The sequence below is a fragment of the Colias eurytheme genome, chromosome 6 (genome assembly GCF_061535395.1).
Source record: "Colias eurytheme isolate Ceu_HAF_F1 chromosome 6, ilColEury1 Martin Lab GWU primary, whole genome shotgun sequence".
NCBI classification, from domain to species: Eukaryota; Metazoa; Arthropoda; class Insecta; order Lepidoptera; family Pieridae; genus Colias; species Colias eurytheme.
In genome coordinates, this window is record NC_142985.1 from 10475924 (window position 1) to 10497907 (window position 21984).

Genomic DNA, 21984 nt, shown 5'->3' on the forward strand with positions numbered 1-21984 from the left:
GATAGTACCTGCATCTTCGCTGTGAGCAATCGACTGCCGAGTGGTCGTCCACAGTTCCAGCACTCCTCACTTCTGTGGGCACTCTCATTTGTGCTGAAACGCCCCAGGCAGAATTATGGTTGCCACATTCCGTTGGAAATCGTAGTAGGTCCAGTTAGTTTCCATCAGCCCTTTGATCAGCCATGCATTTTGGCAAGCTGCTTCTATGCCAAAACCCGTATTTTATCCACAAATCCAATGTGATCTACTTTTATGATAGGATCCAGTCCGTGTTAGTTGGATACTGTGGTAACGATGCTGTTGTCATGCCACTTGGCGGTAATAATTTCATCAGAAGCTTTCTAATATCTTTTTTCTTCGGTATTCCGACTTGTTCTTCCTCGTCATGTACACAATTTTCTCCAGGGACGGAATTTCTATTTTGACAGTATACTTGTGACCAAAGCATGCGACAAAAAAATGAAAAATACTAGCGTCATTTTCGTCTCCACTATTTTCGTCAGTCACCACCACCATCAGGAGGAAATAAAATAATATCGCCTGGGTCTTCTACGGCGTGCAACTCCTCGGCAATCTCATCTAACGTCAACCTGTAATACGTAAACAAGCTCTAAAACAATATCACCACATAGCAATAAGTCAAAATATAAACAACAGTCTTTTTATTACTTACAATGAATTCGGAATAATAAAGTTATTATAATGCCCAGTGTCACCTCCAGGTGACACGGCATATTTTCAGTGCTGTAGTGAAGATTCTATTAGTTATTTTTAGCATAAAATATATTTATATTATAGCTAATACATTCATTTACTATATATAATAAGAAAAAAAACAATACTTACTGTCGGGACATTTTTATATCACTTTATACTTCAAGGAATCACACAAACTCTGAATACTTCAAGTACGCGCGAAACAACTACACAAATTTGATAAATATCATAAGGTTAGCTTTGCCAGAAAAAAAGCATGAATAGTTCAATTACTAAGCTTTACTATAAAACGTGGTAGAATTAAAAAATAAATTTTCATGTGGTAGAAAAAAAATGTTAAACTACTGTCACCTACAGGTGACACTGGGAATTGAAGGGTTACGGCTCGTTTATGCAATATATCATCATCTTGGGTTACGGAATTACCAACTGTGTTGCTAGGACTTAGAACAGCAGTAAGAAGTGATACCGGCATAAGCGCAGCAGAAATTACGTACGGAACAACTTTACGATTACCAGGTTATTATTACGATAAAAAATCGAGTTTAGAAATAGATAGCAGTCTTGAGTATGTAAGTAAATTACGAGACTCTATTAGGAAATATCAGTCAGTAGCTATTAGGTAGAATGTAAGACGGAACATATTTATTCACCCCGATTTAGAAAAGTGCGATTATGTTTTTGTAAGAAACGACGCAGTACGTAAGCCTTTATAACCAACATACGACGGTCCTTATCGTGTGTTGAGTCGAGAGGAAAAGGTATTTTACATTCAAATGACTGGCAGGAAAGTTAGAATATCTGTAGACCGTCTAAAACCTGCATATTATTTGAATGATGATAGTGATACGACATCTGGGGCAGATACTGAGGTTCCATTACAGATTCCAAGTAAGTAGCGAATTGCCTAGTTCCATGCTAGTACACATACCACGCGTAGTGGAAGAGCTATACGATTACCAGTACGATTTAGGTAATTATAGTATTGTATTTGTAATTGTTTCAACTATTTTATATTTATTAGAATTACGATGATTATAAGTATAGAAATGTATAATAAATACTTAGTAATCAACACATCGTATTTAATAAATAATAGCACTTGTGAAATTTGAAACGAGTTCATTGTTAATGGTTTAACGTTTTAAGTATGGTATTTCAAATTTATGTTTGTGTTGAGTATTGATTGAAATGTTTACTACTTAGAAATTTAAGTACTTTTGATTTATGGCTTATGAGTGTATAGTAATAGCCTTTGTAATATTAAACGATACAAGTGTAAAAAACGTATTGAGATTTGAAATGTTAATGTTACTAAGTGTTAGATGACGTGTAACAATAATTATCGCACGCCACTTAGAAGAACCAACCAAGTTTTTGTAATAACATAAATAGTTTAACGAAATTAGGTGTTAACTGTTAACCACTTGTATACGATACGTATTGATTGATTTATATTGTGAACATTTTTTATACTTTATATTGTAAACATTTTGTACCTAACCTTATATAGCGACACTTTATATACATCTGTTTATTGTTTAATTTTATTGTAAGATTTTTTTACTTGTATACCCTTTTTTTATTTTAAGGGGGGAATGATGTAGCGACGACAAGCCAATTTACGAGTTACCGAATTTCAAGTGTAGTACCTACTAAGAAAGTTCACACCATAGGTTCACACGGTAACTCGTATATAAACAGTTTGTGCGTTATGCATAGACAGTTACGGGCTTGTCGGGACGCGGGTTGGTCGCATAGGTCGAATATTAATTACATACGAATAAATATATGTAGTTAACGAAATATAACCTTTGCGTAGTAATTTCATCTTTTATTACACCCGCATATAACCAGCCCCTACAAGCTAATCGCGCAAATCTCAAAAAAAATAAAAAAACACTAATTTATAGGGGGTTTTCCCTTACCTCCCCCCTCCCTTTCCCTCCCCTCCCCCCTTAATTCGTGCCGCAAGTTTCTAAAGAAATACCCATTTTTGTATTAGTTTTTTATTATTTTTTGCAAAAAAGAATAAAATTGTTATTTAGTTGAAGGACACATTTTACTTGTCCTCGTTGGCTTTCCTAGTAATGGTTTTGTATCCTTGAGAATTAATTTGGGATCCGGAGTTAAATGTATAAGAAGTAGTGGGAAGTACTTCGTACATCACACATTCTTGTGAAAAGGTATTTGACATAATATCAGGGAAAGTTTCATATTCATGTGCGTTGGTCGGATCTTGACTGCGTAAAATCGATTCAGACTGTTGAGAAATATAAGAATCTGAAGAATTCGGTCTACTAGTGCAGTGCCTGGAGCATTCAAAACCGTATAACCTCGGATTAGAGTTATAGTGAATGAATTAATATGATCGATGTGGGATATTGTTTTTTTTTAAACTATAAATTGCAATGTTTACCCAATTTTTTTTTGTGCACTCCATTGTTTCGTTGTTTAAAAAAAATGTTATGAAAAATTAATGTTTGACCATATATTTTCACTTTAAACAGTATTCCTTTTTTTATTCGAGTAGACATATTATAGGAATATTTTTCAAAGATACCTGTGTATAAAAATAGCAGTAGGGATCTCGAACAGATAGAAAAACGTGGAGGGGAGAGCGGAGCCACAACTGCTATGTACAATGGAATTTTATAAATTAAACGTACTCTATTGAGCACATTAAAAAAAATAAGGTAACTAATTACGACTAATGAAAAGAAAAAAAAATATTAGTACCAAATCTGTTTATTTAAATATATTACAATTACCTACATTGTTGCCTACATCAAATATTTAGTTGAAAAATGATAATATCATCGTGAAAGCGTTCTATTAGTCGTTTTTTAATAGTTTTGTCTACCGGGATATGCTCTGTTGACGTTTTTCAACTTTTGCATGGTAAATAGGCAATCATCATTTTCTTCTATGTACTACTGTAGGTACTTGTATATTTGCTCCATTGCTGCATCTACTTAGATTAATTTTCTTTTCAACATTACTGAGGTGAATTGAATTTTTCAGCAAATTATAATAATCCGAATGATATTTTGCTGCAAGTGTCTCTAAGTCGGTTATACCAGAAATCCTTTTCTGGATATCTCGATAATAATCGGTTTTCTGGACGGCTATAAAATTCGTGATGGATTCATTCAAAGTTGAAGTGTTGATGTATGAAATCTGACTACACCGGCATTTTTTTGTATGGAGATACTACAAAGTACAAAGACCTCGTCTACTCGAGAGAATGCCGCAATTTGGACGAATTAACCCGGAAATTGAGAGTAGCAGAAGAAACCATTTAATATAATAAAAGGGAATTCAGACGTTTAAAAGACAACTTTTTCCGGTGATGTTGCACTTGCAGTGAGCAACAGGGGGGGTCATTTTGCACTTACCAGTTTTAGATTTCAATTTTTCGATTGAAGCCTTATGAATAATAAAATGAAATTTTCAGGGTAGCTACCTCATAGATAGAGTAAGTTTTTAAAAAGCTAAACGGATATTTTTATGTGATTTTATTTACAGGCCCTTGAAGTTATGAACATACTGGGTAATTTTATCTTTCTTGGCATTAAATTCCTTTTTTTATTCCATTCGAAGATCTAACGATAGTAAATGTTACTATACTGAATTGGCCTATCTTTCAGCTTAGCACACAAAAAAAAATCAAGCATTTACCGCCATAATTCACGTCACCATAAATCAAAATCTCTACGTACTCGGCGATAGGTGAAAATTTGAAAAAGACGTCATAACTCCGAAAATACAAAAAATCGCATAATATATATGTAATCCAGTCTGTAGGTATTTATGCTCTACAAAAGGTGGCGTAGAAAATGTTTTGAAACGATATTGTTTAGGTATGAAAGGTTAATAAAAATCCAAGTTTTCGACCTTGACGGACCCAGGCGCTAGCCGCCATCTTGAATTAAAGGTGCTAAAATTAGGTATATTTTAAATAACTTCTCAATTGTTTACTAAATCACAAAAGTGTCTATGAGGGGTTCAAAGAAGACAAAATTACCTACATTTTTTGCATACATGATTATTCTGTAAGTCTTAAAGGTAAAAAGTTACAAGCGACGGAAATAATAATATTTACAGAAATCATATAATTTTAATTTTGTTTAAAAATTGTACAGCTATCATTTTTTAATTCTCTTTGATGGCCCGGGCTGGTTAATGGTGGCTTCTTCATTATCGTCGCTGAAATTTTCTGTTTCATTGTCTGTATTTTTAGTTTCCAACCATGAAATTTCGTCGTCATGACCAGAAGAAATCGAAGACGCTGGAGCACGCTTTCTAGTAACTTTGTACAGAGGGGACATGGATAAGGAATCCTTAGTTATCAATAAAAAGTAAATTTAAACTTGCTTCTTTGCCGCCAACAAAGGACGCTGCATGGTATCATGCGTTTAGGACATACCACCAAGTCCAAAAGTGGTATGGAATAGAAAAAAATCCAGAAGACTGGGGCTGGAGATATGACACCAATAGGCTCACTCCAATAACAACGACAGAGAAAGCAGCACCTCAGATGCTTTTAAGTTTAATTTCTTGCCACTGTAAAAAAGGATGCAGCAAAGCATGTAGTTGCAGAAAAGCTGGATTAAAATGCTCTATTGTTTGTGGATTCTGTAGTGGTCAGCTGTGTGAAAATGCAGTAGAGATTCAGATAGATAACGAAGACTGTGATGACGACGAAATTTCATGGTTGGAAACTAAAAATACAGACAATGAAACAGAAAATTTCAGCGACGATAATGAAGAAGCCACCATTAACCAGCCCGGGCCATCAAAAAGAATTAAAAAATTATAGCTGCACAATTTTTAAACAAAATTAAAATTATATGATTTCTGTAAATATTATTATTTCCGTCGCTTGTAACTTTTTACCTTTAAGGGCGTTTGTCCACTACAAGGAATTTTACGGTCCGGCATTCCGATTTTTTACGGTCCGGTATGGCACGCAAATAATCTAAATACTAGCTTGTGCACTATACGTAATTTTACTGTCCGACATTTTACTTTTCCCTATTCCGGATGGTTTTTTGAGTTTACGAGTCGCTGTAGGTATAATTGTTTTCGAGTGCCCACTTGCTTGGATTTTACTCTTTTTATTGCATATGCCAATTGAAAGCAAGCTTTTGTTTTACTTTCTTTTAGCTGGCAATGAGATTTGAGAAGTCGGTATTGTTATTTTATATACATTGACCAAGCCTATAATTATTATCTAAGTAAGTGTTGGTAAGTTAAAGTTCAAGTGGGAATAGCTTAATTAGCTCCTCGTCACCGATTAAAATAAATAAGTGAAACACGCATTTTAAATCTCTTACGGAACTTTATTTTTATTATAACGAAGTAATATAATATTTCACCTTCTATATTTTTTACTCGTTTCTTGTAAAATACAAAAACAATCATTTATGATAGCATTATACCGCCATACTTCCTTGAACTGTACCGCACTGATCCGAGTAAAGACGGACAGGTGCACAAGCAATTCATCGGTTTTTTCATGCCACACCGGACCGTAAAAAATCGGAATGCCGGACAGTAAAATTCCTTGTAGTGCACAAGCGCCCTAAGACTTACAGAATAATCATGTATCAAAAAAATGTAGGTAATTTTGTCTTCTTTGAACCCCTCATAGACACTTTTGTGATTTAGTAAACAATTGAGTAGTTATTTAAAATATACCTAATTTTAGCACCTTTAATTCAAGATGGCGGCTAGCGCCTGGGTCCGTCAAGGTCGAAAACTTGGATTTTTATTAACCTTTCATACCTAAACAATATTGTTTCAAAACATTTTCTACGCCACCTTTTGTAGAGCAGAGGCTTTTACATTTCCCCACAGACTGGACTAATGGGGGTGATTCGGATAGCCCTTTATGTCTTCTACCTCCCAGCTTCAGTATATCACTACTTCTTGGGACACCCTCTATGGTCAAACATGAATTTTTCACAATAATTTGTTTAAACAATGAAACAATGGAGAGCACAAAAAAAAATTGGGTAAACATTGCAATTTATAGTTTAAAAAACAATATCCCACATCGATCATATTAATTCATTCACTATAACTCTACTCCGAGGTGAAGACCCCCAGGCACTCTGTTATACTGGTTATTTCATATGGATTGTGCATATTACTAATTTCCATTGCTTTTTTGAGCATTTCTGTACGGAAAATCAGTTTTTGATGCGTTGTAAACTTTTCTGTTATTGGCAGGAGAGACATGAAAAAATTCATGTCATCATTTTTAAAAAGTTTTGCATTATCTTTGAACATCTTTAACATCTCTTTATCGAATTCATCAGCGTCCGTTTGTTTTCTTTTTCGCTGAGAATGTTTATTAGGAAAATTAGAGCCTGTAGAATTTTCTTGAGCAACACTTTTCTGTAATTCTGTATTTACTTCAAGTCCTGTGCTCCTTGGTATGTCCTGACTGGACGTACTTGGCACGTCTTGATTAGATATGTTTGGGATATCCTGATTAATTGCGCTCGGTGTAGCCTGATTACTTTCGATGGAGTCCTCAGCTTCAGCTTGGTGTTTTTTGTCAATAAATTTCATTTCTTCAAAGTATATGTAGACCTTTTTTTTACTTCCTCCTGATCCGGAGGGAGTATTTTTTAATAAATTTTTGCAACGCATATATGCATCTCTTGCAGTCTTCTGCAGCGCCGGAGCAGTCAAGATAGCCCATAATCTTCGATATATAATTCTGTGGTATAAAGCTACACTATAAAGTGTGTGTGTATGTACCTACATACACACTTTAAAGCTTACTTTATAGAAGCTTTATAGTGAACAAAGTTTTCAAACTGGGTATGCAATAGAACACTGTTCCGCTTTTGTTAACGCCTGTAATCCCTTTCCAAAGCAAAACCTATCAGTAACGGATTATCTACGCTTGCTAAGTCTGGAAGATACTCTCATGAATATTATAAAATTACAAACTAAAATCTAATAGTCTAAATAGTAAAATAGTCTAAACTTCTAGTTTCATAGACAATATTTTCATTATCTTCCACACGTGAAAACTTTTTTCATCCAAAAGAACAAACGAATAAAAAACAACATTTAAAAATGGAAACGTCACGTCAGCGTTGAAATTCCTGTAAAAATGTAAGATCGTGAAACTACAGAAAACTACAAAACACTCAAATCCGACTCCAAATTCCCGAACAATATGCAACTTTTCGAGCACACCATGGCTATTTTACGTGACACCAATAACATCACCACTATACCAGCATCTTCACACATTGAGATGAAGGAGAAGAGGTCTTCGAACGCATCGCTGATGATGAATCCTGTGGCCAGTGGAGACAACATGGCACTCGATATCAATTTAGCGCAAAAGATAGAAGAACTCCCTCCGCTCGTGCCGTGCTGCGAAGGAAGGGAACTGCAGGTACCTAACATAAATATAAACAGCTTCTCTTAATATCGCAAAGCATATTTAATCATTTATTTTATACCCACAATAATATGTTTCTAAAAAAGCCTCTTCTGTAAAATCCGTTAATTGATTCCTTGTTTCCACGTGATCTTATCAAAATATCATTATTCAGACAATATGAAGCTTATACTTCCTGCCTTTCATATACACAGTTTTACTTTGTAACAAGAAAGTTAAAACATCCTTTAGAATTATTTACGCCCGTAGCACACCTCCGCTTTTGGCTGGCTGTAGAAGAGATCGGCGAAACCGCGCGAAGAAAGAGATAAAAAATAGTTAGATGTATGTGTTAGAACAGGCAGTTTCGCTACTGTTCCGCTTCTCGTACATGGGACAAGACAGAGCGAAACTACTGCGGTTCCGCTGTTACAGTTCTGCAGCGGAGGTGTGCTACGGGCCTTACAGTCATTAACAAACAAAGAGTACTTTTTCTATGACGTCTGGGTATTTACGCCCGTAGCACACCTCCGCTGCAGAACTGTAACAGCGGAACCGCAGTAGTTTCGCTCTGTCTTGTCCCGTGTACGAGAAGCGGAACAGTAGCGAATCTGCCTGTTCTAACACATACATCGAACTATTTTTTATCTCTTTCTTCGCGCGGTTTCGTCGATATCTTCTAACGCCAGCCACACTACCGCGCTCACGCCGCTATTTGTTTGCGGTGCCGCATTGTTTTCGCGCGTGTTTGTCAAAACCGACAAAAATAAAACGCGGAACTACATTGTTTTTGTAAAAGAGTATGTAAATCATCAAAACTCTGAGGGGTCATTCTAAAAATATATGTATAGAAACGATCTTCATGGGACTCGAGTTCTTTACATAGTAGGTTTTCTCCTAATTTCTTTCTTTTTTTATTAATCTCATGCACCCAAATTCTACGAGTTTTATGTCTTTTCAAAGTTAAAGTCCACAATAATATTTCTTCTTCCTCTGACTCCGATAACGACGACATTTCGCTTCGATCGTTGCTTCTTGACCACATTCTTGACTGACTCGCATGAGGTTTCGCCGATGCCGGTTCCACTAATCAAACTACACTTGATCACAGCGGAATTCATCTAGCGGTTCCGCGGTCATAGTATCGCAGCGGAGGTGTGCTACGGGCGTTAATAAACCGTGTTTCAATGGGCAATGGAGGATCCATTGCCCATTGAAACTTTTCAAAAGTAGGGAAGGAAAAAAGGAAAGGGGAAATTTTTCAAAAGTAACGGATTGTAAGCCGACCCATTGACAGAAAGCAATTTATATAGCGGGGCGTTTAGTGAAAAGAATGATGAATCGACTCTAAATGCAATTACGGCATTTTCTTGCGCTCTTGTTATTTCAAAAGGCTGTAAAAGGACAATACTATTCAGGACAATGGAACCTTTTCCTGTGTCTAATCGACTTTGAATCATTTTATGGAGTCTCTGTTATAATGAAATTAAGAGCTATAAAAATCAAATGCGAGTAAGTTGCGATCCAGCTTCCAGGGTCTACAGACATTTAACATGGAATACACTTAATTATATAATATAGGTAAACAGTAAAAGCCTATACCAACCTACTCATTTAGATAAACGAGGAGATAGTACGCAGCGGTCTGTCAGCGATATCCGTGAAGCACGACAGCGTCATCCACTGCATGAGCATGTCGTGCGCGTGTGAGAGGATGCAGGTGCCGCCAGGACTTGTCAAGGTATTTTGGGTTTTTAGAGTATAAGAATAGTTACGTAGGAATGTATATATTATTATTGTGAAGCTTTTGATATTTTTTTTTCTCATTATGTAAATGTATGATAGCTTCCACTATTATTTTGTCAAAAATCAAATACATATCTACGTAAGTATTCGATTTATTACTAAAATATATAAGCATTAGCTTTCATTATTTTAAAATTGTGTATTTAGCTTTTAATGTAATATGCTGGTTAATTCCGGATTTATCCGCAATTGAAAGCTTTAATACCCAGTTGTAACGGATTAAACACAACGAAAGCTTTTGAAGGTACAAACAGAAAGCTATTTTAAGGCAAAATAATTTATTTTTACAAACTAAGGTCAAACTTGACAATAGGTACCTACATTTATGACTATAGTAGTATAGTATAAATATCTACGGGTACTTATAATTACGTTATACATATTACGATTTTAATTAAGTAAAGTATATCAATTATTATTTTACACGTCCCTAATACTAGTGTTTTTTTTCTTATATATTTGTATTCAAATGCTGTTAATTATTCCATGTTCAGCATCGCAACTCGTTCAGAAGCCTCCACAGGCCGGATCTCAAGCGAGTGCCGTATTTGCGACGGATGTCTCCCGATGAATTGGAAACGCTGTTCCGTGGTTATGCCGAATTTCACTTGAAAACTAACCCCAAGATAAGAAATGGTATATCTTTTGTCTATGTAGAGTCACTCTACTATAAGAAATGTTTTTTCATAAATTAATGAAATTCTGCCAGTTTAACTTTCAAAGGAACCAAATAATTAGGTGATAGTTCAAATTAAATTCAAAATTCAAATTCAAATTTCTTTATTTGCGGAATGTAGATTTACAAAGATGTTAGGTAGATACATATTACATAGGCTCTTAAACATTCTGGCTCTTAATTGAGCATGCAAATATATTATAAATTACAATAAACAATTTTATATTACACAACACTAGATCCCATTAACATTATATATATATTAAATTATAGCAGCTATTATAAATTTTTACAAACAAATATTTCGATCGAATATTCGGTTCGGAAATTAGTTTTTTTTACTTAATATTATTATAATAAATAAAGATACAAAAGTCAATACAATATTTAAGCCTAAGCCAAGTCCTCGTTCATCTTACATGTGAGAAATTCATTCACCGTATAAAAGCATTTTTGTTTCAGAAATGAAGTAATCCTCCATTTAAATTTATTAAGATTACAACTCCTTATATTTGGGGGAAAGTGATTATAGATTTTTATAGCCATTCCTTGACAATTGGCACAAAATAATTTTGATTTACACATGGGGAAGCGTAGTCGGGTGGGATCCCTAGTCTGAAACAGGCAGTCTTTTTCAAAAGTAACAAAATGATATGTATGTTTTTTTACGAAAAGAGCTATCTCGAGAATATAAAGGCAAGCTACAGTCAGGATCTGTAACCTTCGAAACATCGGTCTGCAACTATCAAGGGGTCCTATTCCTGTTATAGCTCTGACACACTTTTTTTGGGCTAGAAAAGCTTGGTGTACGTCAGTAGAATTACCCCATATTAAAATACCATATCTCAATATAGAGCCAACATAGCCGTGGTAAGCAACAATAGCGGCCCTTTCTGAAACCACATTACGTAATTTTCTTAGAGCATACACGAATCTATGAAGTCGTGATGCAACTGTTTGAATTTGCGATTTCCAATTACAATTCTTGTCAATAATAACACCTAAGAACTTAGTTTCTGCAAGCTCGGTCATTGATGTTCCGCGAAAAGTTAAATGTAGTGGGGTTGTTTTATTTTTATAATTGTGAAATTGAATAAAGTTTGTTTTACCTATATTTATATTTAAATCATTAGTTTCTAACCATTCTATTACATTTTTAATTGTGTTATTAATAACGGATTGGTAGTCAGTAAGTTTGTTATCGGCAATAATAATTGATACATCATCAGCAAACAGTACACATTTATGCGGTGTTATATTGGGCAAATCGTTTATATATAGGAGGAATAATAAAGGTCCAAGGACGCTTCCTTGCGGCACTCCACTTCTGTTATATTTAGGAGCGGATCTGTGCATTCTAACGTTTAGATCCGAGTGTGCGTGGGCTATTGCACGCCTCATAAGCGAAGCGTTGAGGTGGGTACTACTGTCACTTCGCGCAAAACATCTGATTTTTCAAACTTAAAATGTCTTTATGTATCATACATTGCACTTGTAAGATAATACATACACACACATATTAAGAAAAAACACTATTTTTAACGTTCATGATATTTTTGATGTCATTTTTGTTATTTAAACTAGTTAAAAAACAGTTTAAAAAAGTTCTGTCTTGGACGTCCGTGTGTCTGTATGTGCGGATCCTTTTTCTTGTTAACACGATAGCGACCGAAATACTTTACTAATCGAGTCTTTTTTTTTCTCTTACGCTTGAGTATGCTCAGGAATAGAACCCTTTCATTTTTCAGGGTCTGATTCGATGTGGTTTAATTGTTATTAAATAAACAAAAATAATAATTAATAAATATTTATTAAAAAAAAATTATGAGGCGTGCACTTTTGGATTTTCCAAATTATTTCTACGTATTGTTGACGATTTTTTAAATAGCTTTCGAGCCAATCAAGTGCTGGTCCTCTTATTCCATACAGATTACATTTATGGAGAAGAATATTATGATTAACAAAATCAAAAGCCCGACTCATATCCAAGAAGATCGCTGTAACCTTTTCTCGCTTGTCCATATGCTCGATCAATGTTTTTACTAAATAGAATGTAGCCAATGACGTTGATTTGTTTCTTTGAAACCCACACTGCTCTTCTTTAATTATGTTAAATTTTTCTAAAAATGAATTTAATTTCCTATACATAGCTTTTTCAAATACCTTCGCTAGAATCGGGATCAGAGTTATGGGTCTGTAATTGTTAAGCATCTGTTTATCACCTTTTTTATAGACAGGCTTAACTATAGATATCTTTAGGCAGTCTGGAAAAGTGCCCTGTTCAAAGGAAAGGTTTATAAGGTGAGTAATAACGTCTGTCAGTTCTGTCTTGGAGTGCTTTAAAACGTGGGTTGTAATAGAGTCGTACCCAGCGGCTTTAGTATTTTTAAGGGATGCTATTATTGAAGATATCTCTAGAGTAGTACAGGGTGTCAGAAATATAGATGAATTCGATGTTTGAACACAACTATAGTCTGGTGCTAATCCAGTTCTTGTTTGCGTTATGTTAGTAAAGTGGCTATTGAATTCATTCGCTATTTGATTCGTGTCAGTGACAATTTTTCCGTTGAAATTTAATAAAAGATAAAGATAAAGATAAGTTGAAATTTAATAAAAGATAAGAATATTTTATGTAGGTATTAATGGTAATATAAAGATCTTATAGTTTTGTTTTAGATATGTACTTCCCTTTTAATTCCATCTGATTTAAAAATGCCAAGATATTATCGAGTTACTGTTAAACTATTGATAGATTAGCACATAATCTTCTTCTTATATATAAAAATGAATCCCAAAATGTGTTGGTAAGCGCATAACTTGAGAACGGCTGAACCGATTTCGTTAATTCTTTTTTTATTATATTCCTTGAAGTACGAGGATGGTTCTTATGTAGAGAAAACGTAAATATGTACCACGGGCGAAGCCGGGGCGGACTGCTAGTTAACAATGTAAATGAAGATAATTTTATCGATAACATTGATAAATGACACTGGTAACACAATGCCATCATCTTCCTCAAACGTGTTTTGCGGTAAATACATCATCTTTAATTTAGATCTGTCCTCGTTAAGTTTATATTACAGAATAAGGGAATCTAATATCTTCTTAGATACGTATTATTCCTAAATTATAAAGAAAACATCGGGCAAATCCTTTCGTAAACCATTTGTATTTCTCGCACTTAACTACCTACTCCATTATAATTAAGAATCTTCTTTAGATCCTAAGGAAGATGTAACGCAAACATTGCCACCAGATGAAAATCTTAAAAAAGAAGCGAAAGAAGCACCAACTATTGGTCAAAACGATGGTAATTTTTATCTGCTAATTACAATTGTTACATAATTTTAGTTAAATAGGTATTTACTAAAACAGTTATCTTAAAAAAAATAACCTAAGTTTATTTTGGGTATACCAAAGTTTTTATCATCATCAGTCTATCGGAAGACAGGAAAATGCTTGTCATAATTCACCAGGCTGGCAAACTGCGAACTTTTTTTATTTATATTTCTACATGTCAATTTCGTCCCCTAGCTTAGAAAGTGTTCGGTATCAAGTAATAGATACCTACAATGTTTAATCTATACTAATATTATAAAGCTGAAGAGTTTGTTTGTATGTTTGAACTCGCTAATCTCAGGAACTACTGGTCCGATTTGAAAAATTCTTTCGGTGTTAGATAGCCCATTTACAGAGGAAGGCAATAGGCTATATAATCATCACGCTAAGACCAACAGGAGCGGAGCCACGCGGGTAAAACCGCGAGGCACAGCTAGTTTATCATAACCATAATCCGGAATAAATGACTAGTGTTGTAGCAGTGGTACACTCGAGCGTTGCGCGTCGCGGCGCGGAGGACGTGCCGGCGGGCAAGCGGCTGCACGGCGCGCGCGCCCGCCTCTACACCTCCGTGCTCGCTAGCGCCACGCCCGGCGACCAGCTCGAGTGAGTCAAGATATAGCATTTTATATTTTTGAATTGAATTTACGGTCTACTTAATAATTCTAGTGCAAGTGGTCATGTGTTCCATTTTAGAAAGCAGTAGTTATCAATATAGGTTACTAAATCAATACAGTAATAACAGGATCAGCCATCGTGATACCTATGTCGTGGCCATATCGTAGATTTGCTCATTTCATGAAATGGCCAATTTAGTTTGGCCAGATCGTTAAATCGTCAACGTTTCACGATTTGGTCATCGACATTTGGCCAGATCGTCGATCTGGCCAAACGTGGATGGCCATTTCACGAAATGCGACCATTTTTGTTTCTTTTTTAAAAAGCGATTCGCTTCTGGCACTCGCCGGCCGCTGCCGCGGCACGCTCGCTTTGCTCGCTCGGCTCGTGCGTTGTTTATTAAAGTCTAACCTAACCTAACCTAACTGTTTTCTATTGAAAAAACCATTCGCTTCTGGTATTCGCCGGCGCTACCGCGGCACTAACTTAAATGACAATAAACAAGTTCTTAAAATATTCTGAATTTTTTAATGTTTTATGGACTCTCTAAGATATTTTATACGATCTGTCCAAATTTCGATGACCAAATCGTAAAACGTTGACGATTTAACGATCTGATCAAACTATGTTGGCCATTTCATGAAATGAGCAAATCTACGATATGGCCACGACACCTACATCATACATTTCATAAAGTTAAATAAATCATTCTAGCACGAGCAAGTCCGGCCTCCAGCTAGTGCTTGTAATTACTTTTTTCGTTAAACATAAATTATTGTAGTCTTCTAACTCATTTTATTAAGACTTCTATTAGCAAGCTCGGCGACCAGCTCTAGATTTTGCCATGAAATGTTAATATAAATTTATAAAGGTCAGGCATCCGCCCCGGAATGGCGCGAAAGGATGCGGGTTCGAGTCCCGCCTCGTGATCGAATTTTTTCTATTCTTTATAAATTTATATTTGTGAAGCATTTGAATGCCATAAAACCAAAAAATATAAATTCAATGAAATGTTAAGTTTTTACTTTATCACTCTAGTAACTAGTTAGAAACATAGAATCATAATAATATGTGACTCCTTGTAACGTGTTATCGTCTATTTAACCACTAATTGGAAAACTTATCAAATTATTTATGTGTACTAAAACCTTCCTCAAGAACCACTCTATCTATTAGAAGACCCCATCAAAATATGTTGCGTAGTTTTAAAAATCTAAGCATACATTCATAGACTACGGAAAGCGATATTGTTACTATGTACTGATATAATTCAATTATCCAGCAACGCATCCACGCCTGACGAGTACGACTCTACAGTTCCCGACGAGCCGCTCCCCGAAGACGATATTATACTGAACGAGGAGCTGCAGATCATTCTACCGCCGCGACCTGATGACGTCACCGCGGACCCCTCCCTCACCGCACCCATACAAAGCCAATGAAACTAACCCGAAAACGACTCAAAGCCACCAAGCTTTACCATTACTCAAGAAAAACCTTCATCAAACTGCTCATGTACCTAGATTGGATCATCAACGATCTCTTTAAAAAGAAATAAATAAAAACAACCAGTCAAGTGTGAGTTTATATTTGAATAACCTTTCTACAATATTTATACAGCAGACTGTAACTCCATACAACCGATACATCGTTGAAGTGAAAACATAAATTATATTATGAAATATTTTACATCTCGAATGCTAAATCAAGTTAATTGCACTTCAATCGAATAGTCTAGAATCATTTGTAATCTAGGAATATTTTTACGCCACATATCAGCGACCAGTTCATAAAAACGTATATCTTTGTGAAAAAATACATTTAAATCAACGATAGAAATCAATTTACTTGCACGAAAATAAACTGTGTCACGATCTCAGTTCTGTAATTTCTATAATTGAGCCCTCAAGTATACGTTTCTATGAACTTTACATTGTAATTAATCATAATATATCTATTCTCAATTTTATACATTAAATTAAATATGTAGTTCAAACGAGCTTTCCAAAACGCGCATTAGAACACGCGCCGTTTGAACTAGAGAAGCGCTTACAAATGTGAAACGGTTATAAAAATCATCGTAACATAAAACATGTATTAAAAAAATAGAATTCCCTTAGAAATAAACGTAACAATGGATGTAAAGTAACGATAACAAACTGTAGCTTCGCGAAATAAGTTGAGATTGAAATTTTATCCCTACATACATCTTAGTCGTAATTGACCAGCCTAAAAAGATTTGCAACTAAATAAGAATAAGTTAATGTGATGTCAAAATTATTTGATTATTCGTACAAAAATAAATAAACAGGATCTATATGATAACGGAATGGTCAATACAGTGAATGTTTCGTTAGTTTTAATTGTGGTTTTAAAAAATTGTAACCGGCTGGTCCCATTAAATATTAACCACACAAAGCCGAAAGCGACAAGCAAAGCAGCTTCAATACGCTTTAAGATGTAGACAAATGTATAAAAATTTTAACATTCTACTACTATCATTAAATTGTTGATAAACTTAAAATTTGAGCATAAATAAATACCACAATATAATATGAAATGACGGTGTACAAATAACTAACAGACCCTTATATTTTTGTATGAGTACACATTCGCAATATATTAACACAAGTTAGAAATATGTAGCATGAAAACTGAAAGCTATTATTAGCAAAGAATATTATGACATCTATAAGAGAAAGTTGTACAAAATTCCATTTTGTTCCACTGTCTATATCCTTCAAATATTATAAAGATATTCTAGAGTAAGTATTGTTGGTAATATTGTCAGTAACCTACTATGCTCAAATTTTTACATGTTATTCTTGTAAAATTCTTGATAATGTTATATAAATCATAGCATGGACAATAAGGCCTTCGCGAAAGTTAAAAACTGCCATTATAAGATCTTATGTTTAATCACTTATATAAATCAATTCCACACCAACGAGTAACATCTATGTATACACCATAATTTAGACGAGCCTACTGTACATAGCGTGCTTATATTGCTTTATAAATATTAAAATACCCTCGAATCATTCACTCTGTATACTAGTGTTAGAAACTTTACCTACCGTTACTATACAAAGGTGGTAAAAAATATGAAAAAAAAAGTCATTTACTCTACGTAATCACCATTTAAATAACATAAAAAAATAATCAAATATTTCGATACAACAAAGCTCTAATCGTTTAAATAATGGAATAATTGATTTTGTGTGACAAACAGTTCACTTTAACTAACTATAATGTTATAATTTAAGTCCATGGTAGGTTCACTGCACTTGCGCTATAGTTCGACACTGGTTCACATTGTTACAGACGGTGCGGGCGCTTACTTACAATTAAATGGCATCGATATCCTCACCTGGAAATGAAATAAATATATTATGTAAATATCTTAAAAAGAATAAGCTGATTTTCTATATAAAAACTTGAGGGATGGAACGAAGCTAAAATAACTGGTTGAAAGCAAGCCGATATGAAAGAGAGAGAGAGTGAGACAGACAGAGAAACGCGCACGCCTCACGGTTTACAAATATATCAAAAAGTGTCGTCAACTTTTGGTCTATTCCGTCTCTCGCAACGCGCGATAAAGAACATCATTCCAATATTTGCCCATTATTTGACAATTTTATAAACCTAACAATCTTAAACTAAAAATTGCTTCCTAAGTCCTATATCACTAAAGAAAATTAAAGAATTATCTCAAGTCTCAAATCTGGAGAGTTTTCTCGATTTTTTTAAGATCTCATCATCAGATGCAGATGGTCACCTGATGAAGGAAGTATGTCTTCAAACAAAACTGAACTAATTTGTATTTGTAAAATTGGTTCAGGTGTCTTTCGAGATCATGACTGATGAGCGTGACGCATGGTGCTCTAATTTACCTTTATACGCGCTCTCCTTTGCGGAATATTACTATTTCACGCGCGGTGGTGATAAAGAGTGCTAATGCTGTAATATTACTGTTACGAGTTAGACTGTAATTTATTGGCAATAGAACTTTTATTATTGGGTGGATTGAACAAAAACACTTCATTTGATTTTCCATAAAGACACGTCAGTTTTAGTAAAAAAAAATGGTTGTCTGTAAAGTCGGTTTACTGGCGATAGTTGAACGTGACAACGTCCGATTGTGCTTCTTTGTCGCTCGTTCCGCGCTCTCGCTTGCACTTCAAGCCTACACGGAACGCCTCAGAGCGAGGTAACGCCGCATGAGTCATGTTTTTTCGTGCGTGCAGCCGGCTCTATCGAATTATAAGACGTTGTCACGTCAAAAATGCGCTTGCACAGAGCAAGAACCACTTGCACAGAGCAGCTCGCGCTAGAGGTTACCGTTGTGTGGAGGCGGCACGCGGCCGCCTACTCTGCAGCTCATAACTTGTGGTTGCTGGTGAGCCACGTGAGCCCCTTGCACAGAGCAGCTCGCGCTAGAGGTTACCGTTGTGTGGAGGCGGCTCGCGGCCGCCTACTCTGCAGCTCATAACTTGTGGTTGCTGGTGAGCCACGTGAGCCCCTTGCACAGAGCAGCTCGCGCTAGAGGTTACCGTTGTGTGGAGGCGGCTCGCGGCCGCCTACTCTGCAGCTCATAACTTGTGGTTGCTGGTGAGCCACGTGAGCCCCTTGCACAGAGCAGCTCGCGCTAGAGGTTACCGTTGTGTGGAGGCGGCTCGCGGCCGCCTACTCTGCAGCTCATAACTTGTGGTTGCTGGTGAGCCACGTGAGCCCCTTGCACAGAGCAGCTCGCGCTAGAGGTTACCGTTGTGTGGAGGCGGCTCGCGGCCGCCTACTCTGCAGCTCATAACTTGTGGTTGCTGGTGAGCCACGTGAGCCCCTTGCACAGAGCAGCTCGCGCTAGAGGTTACCGTTGTGTGGAGGCGGCTCGCGGCCGCCTACTCTGCAGCTCATAACTTGTGGTTGCTGGTGAGCCACGTGAGCCCCTTGCACAGAGCAGCTCGCGCTAGAGGTTACCGTTGTGTGGAGGCGGCTCGCGGCCGCCTACTCTGCAGCTCATAACTTGTGGTTGCTGGTGAGCCACGTGAGCCCCTTGCACAGAGCAGCTCGCGCTAGAGGTTACCGTTGTGTGGAGGCGGCTCGCGGCCGCCTACTCTGCAGCTCATAACTTGTGGTTGCTGGTGAGCCACGTGAGCCCCTCGTACAGCCCGTCGCCGGAGGTCGCGCACGACGGCTGCACGTACCAGTTGCGGTCGCGGATGCGCGTCAGACCGAGCTTCTCTTGAATCTCATGTGGTTTCATTGCTGGAAATGTTAAAATAAATGTTTAGTATATTTTGCAGCGGAATAAGGATGAAACAATCAGATGTGTCAATACTGAACACGTAGAAGCGTTGCCCAGTTCAAATACATAGAAATTTAAAATGATAAAGAATTCAATCCGTCAACTGTCTGAGGCATTTCACAATTAAATCACACTTCGCGCGACTCAATTTTTAGTAAGTATGACGTAGCAATCTGTAATTTCCTTGATAATTTCCAGTGCCTTGAGAACTGTAAATCCATACACTCGGCACTAAATCAGGATTGCTTCCAGTAACAAAATTAAAAAAATTGGTTATCTGTAAAATCGGTTTAATGACGATAGTTGAACGTGACTACTTGCACTTCAAGTCTTACATGGAACGCCTCAGAGCGAGGTAACGCCGCATGAGTCATGTTTTTTCGTGCGTGCAGCCGGCTCTATCGAATTATAAGACGTTGTCACGTCAAAAATTTATAAATACTAACCATCTGGCAAGTCCTGCTTGTTAGCGAATATGAGTATGATGGCATCGCGCATCTCGCGATCGTTGATGATGCGGTGCAGCTCCTGGCGCGCCTCGTCGATGCGGTCGCGGTCCGCGCAGTCCACCACGAATATCAGACCTTGGGTACCTGGAATGTATACCACGTGTATGATTAGTTTTATTTGGTTGGTATAGTTTTAAGGGAAAACGTAATTAGTATTTAAAAGAAGGATAAAATTTAGATATGAATAAGAATCTTGTCTATCTAAAAACATATGTGCGTATGTAAGTGATATACCCAGAAGTATTCCTTTCAGCATATAATATCTTTAGTTGAACCTTTGAAGACATATGTATTTAGTTTCAGTCTAAATTGATGCACAAATTATAAATCTCCTACACAAAATACTATTAAAAGGCATACCTACGTATAAAAAAAAATCCCGACTGTGTAGGTATGAAATATATCAAATATTAATTGAAAATACCACATTATTCCGTGGGAGTAATGTTAAAAGTGTATCGTATCCTGTATAGAAAACTCTGCCTACTACATAATATGTAGGCAGACTTTTTGTTCGTGTAATTTTCGAGCATGATTATGATTCTAGTTTATTTTACATCAAATATTTTCCACATTCTGGAAAAAAATGTTACCTAATTAGTTTATGGATACATGAAGGAATAGAGAGGGAGAAATGAACAAAATGATTTGCTTTACCTGTGTAATAATGCCTCCATAGCGGTCGTATTTTGTCCTGCCCTCCAACATCCCACACGTTGAATTTGACGTTTTTATATGTAACAGTTTCTACATTGAAACCGACTGTGGGTATCGTTGTTACTGACTGACCTAATTTTAATTTATATAAAATTGCTGTCCGTACGTTCAGGATAATTATAATCAAGCACACAAAATCAATCAATAATATGTTTAATTTGTAACTGAGATACTAAAATACTTTTTTTTTAACATCAACAATTTGTTAATTAATTCGGCTCTAATAAATTATTATTGGAGGTAAGAATATATAAAAAATTCAACTATTTTTGTTGAGTTTTCTATATCAAACCATTCTATAAGGTTCAAATGTTCATGTTAAAACATTGAAAATATTAACAAACGAATTTTATTTATTGTGATTAAATTAATCATTTGTATTGTCTACATTACCTCTAGCCACTACAGTTAAATTGATGTAAATTGCAGTTTTTTTTTAAGCTATTGCATAGCTTCTATCGCGGGCCTTGAGCGCGGGCTCCGAATCCAGAAATTCTGTAACGAAAAACCTCACACTCCTCACGCTCCCCGCTACGACACAATTCTATTGTCTACATTACTTCTAGCCACTACAGTTAAATTGATGTAAATTGCAGTTTTTTTCATAAAGGATACTAGTCTTTCCAGCAGCGTCTAGTCCCAGCATGAGTATCCTCATCTCCTTGTTCCCGAAGATCTTGGACAGTAGCTTCCCCATCGTGTCGAGATCGCCTCAACCGCACTACTGGAAACAAAACGATGCATATTATATTTCTGAACGTAGTCTTTGGTAATAAGAATTTATAATGAAAACATGGACATAATTAATAAAAAATATTTTTTTTTCATTTGATTTTAATTTCAATCAATACTTCTGCCCGTTCAAGTTGTTTGACTGAAAGGATCT

At 36.0% G+C, this 21984-nt stretch overlaps 2 protein-coding genes and 1 long non-coding RNA gene across 4 annotated transcripts in view; 1 reads left to right on the forward strand and 2 right to left on the reverse strand.

The window, feature by feature from the left end:
• Positions 1-491: 491 nt before the first annotated feature.
• LOC149907999 (uncharacterized) lies at positions 492-932 on the reverse strand. Its single transcript, XR_016456818.1, has 3 exons — positions 847-932; positions 674-744; positions 492-590 (listed from the first exon to the last, which is right to left on the reverse strand). It is a non-coding gene; the product is annotated as an uncharacterized LOC149907999 (long non-coding RNA).
• A 6986-nt stretch (positions 933-7918) lies between these two features.
• On the forward strand, positions 7919-16143 carry LOC149908000 (uncharacterized). Its single transcript, XM_090103134.1, has 6 exons — positions 7919-8143; positions 9747-9869; positions 10429-10570; positions 13831-13920; positions 14429-14555; positions 15850-16143. Exons 1-6 carry the CDS (start codon positions 7919-7921, stop codon positions 16007-16009), a joined length of 867 nt encoding a protein of 288 aa, XP_089959260.1. The 3' UTR covers positions 16010-16143.
• Arf6 (ADP-ribosylation factor 6) overlaps positions 16140-21984 on the reverse strand; it is a 38409-nt gene continuing 32564 nt past the window's right edge. The window contains exons 3-7 of one of the 2 annotated variants that reach the window (XM_090103136.1): positions 21714-21819; positions 21039-21194; positions 20319-20465; positions 19651-19832; positions 16140-17937 (exon numbers count right to left, since the gene is read on the reverse strand). In XM_090103136.1, the coding sequence (XP_089959262.1) occupies positions 19690-19832; positions 20319-20465; positions 21039-21194; positions 21714-21795 (528 nt within the window). In that variant the 5' untranslated portion in view covers positions 21796-21819 and the 3' untranslated portion in view covers positions 16140-17937; positions 19651-19689. Of the gene's footprint in view, positions 17938-19650; positions 19833-20318; positions 20466-21038; positions 21195-21713; positions 21823-21984 lie in introns of both variants that reach the window. The other variant, XM_090103135.1, reaches the window with a different exon arrangement.

What these genes read in the sequence shown, in the direction of transcription:
- LOC149908000 (XM_090103134.1), top strand. Translation starts at nt 7,919, where the DNA reads ATGCAACTTTTCGAGCACACCATGGCTATTTTACGTGACACCAATAAC. An exon ending in GCGAAGGAAGGGAACTGCAG is followed by an intron (nt 8,144 to 9,746) that starts GTACCTAACATA and finishes CTACTCATTTAG; the next exon opens with ATAAACGAGGAGATAGTACG. An exon ending in TGCCGCCAGGACTTGTCAAG is followed by an intron (nt 9,870 to 10,428) that starts GTATTTTGGGTT and finishes TTCCATGTTCAG; the next exon opens with CATCGCAACTCGTTCAGAAG.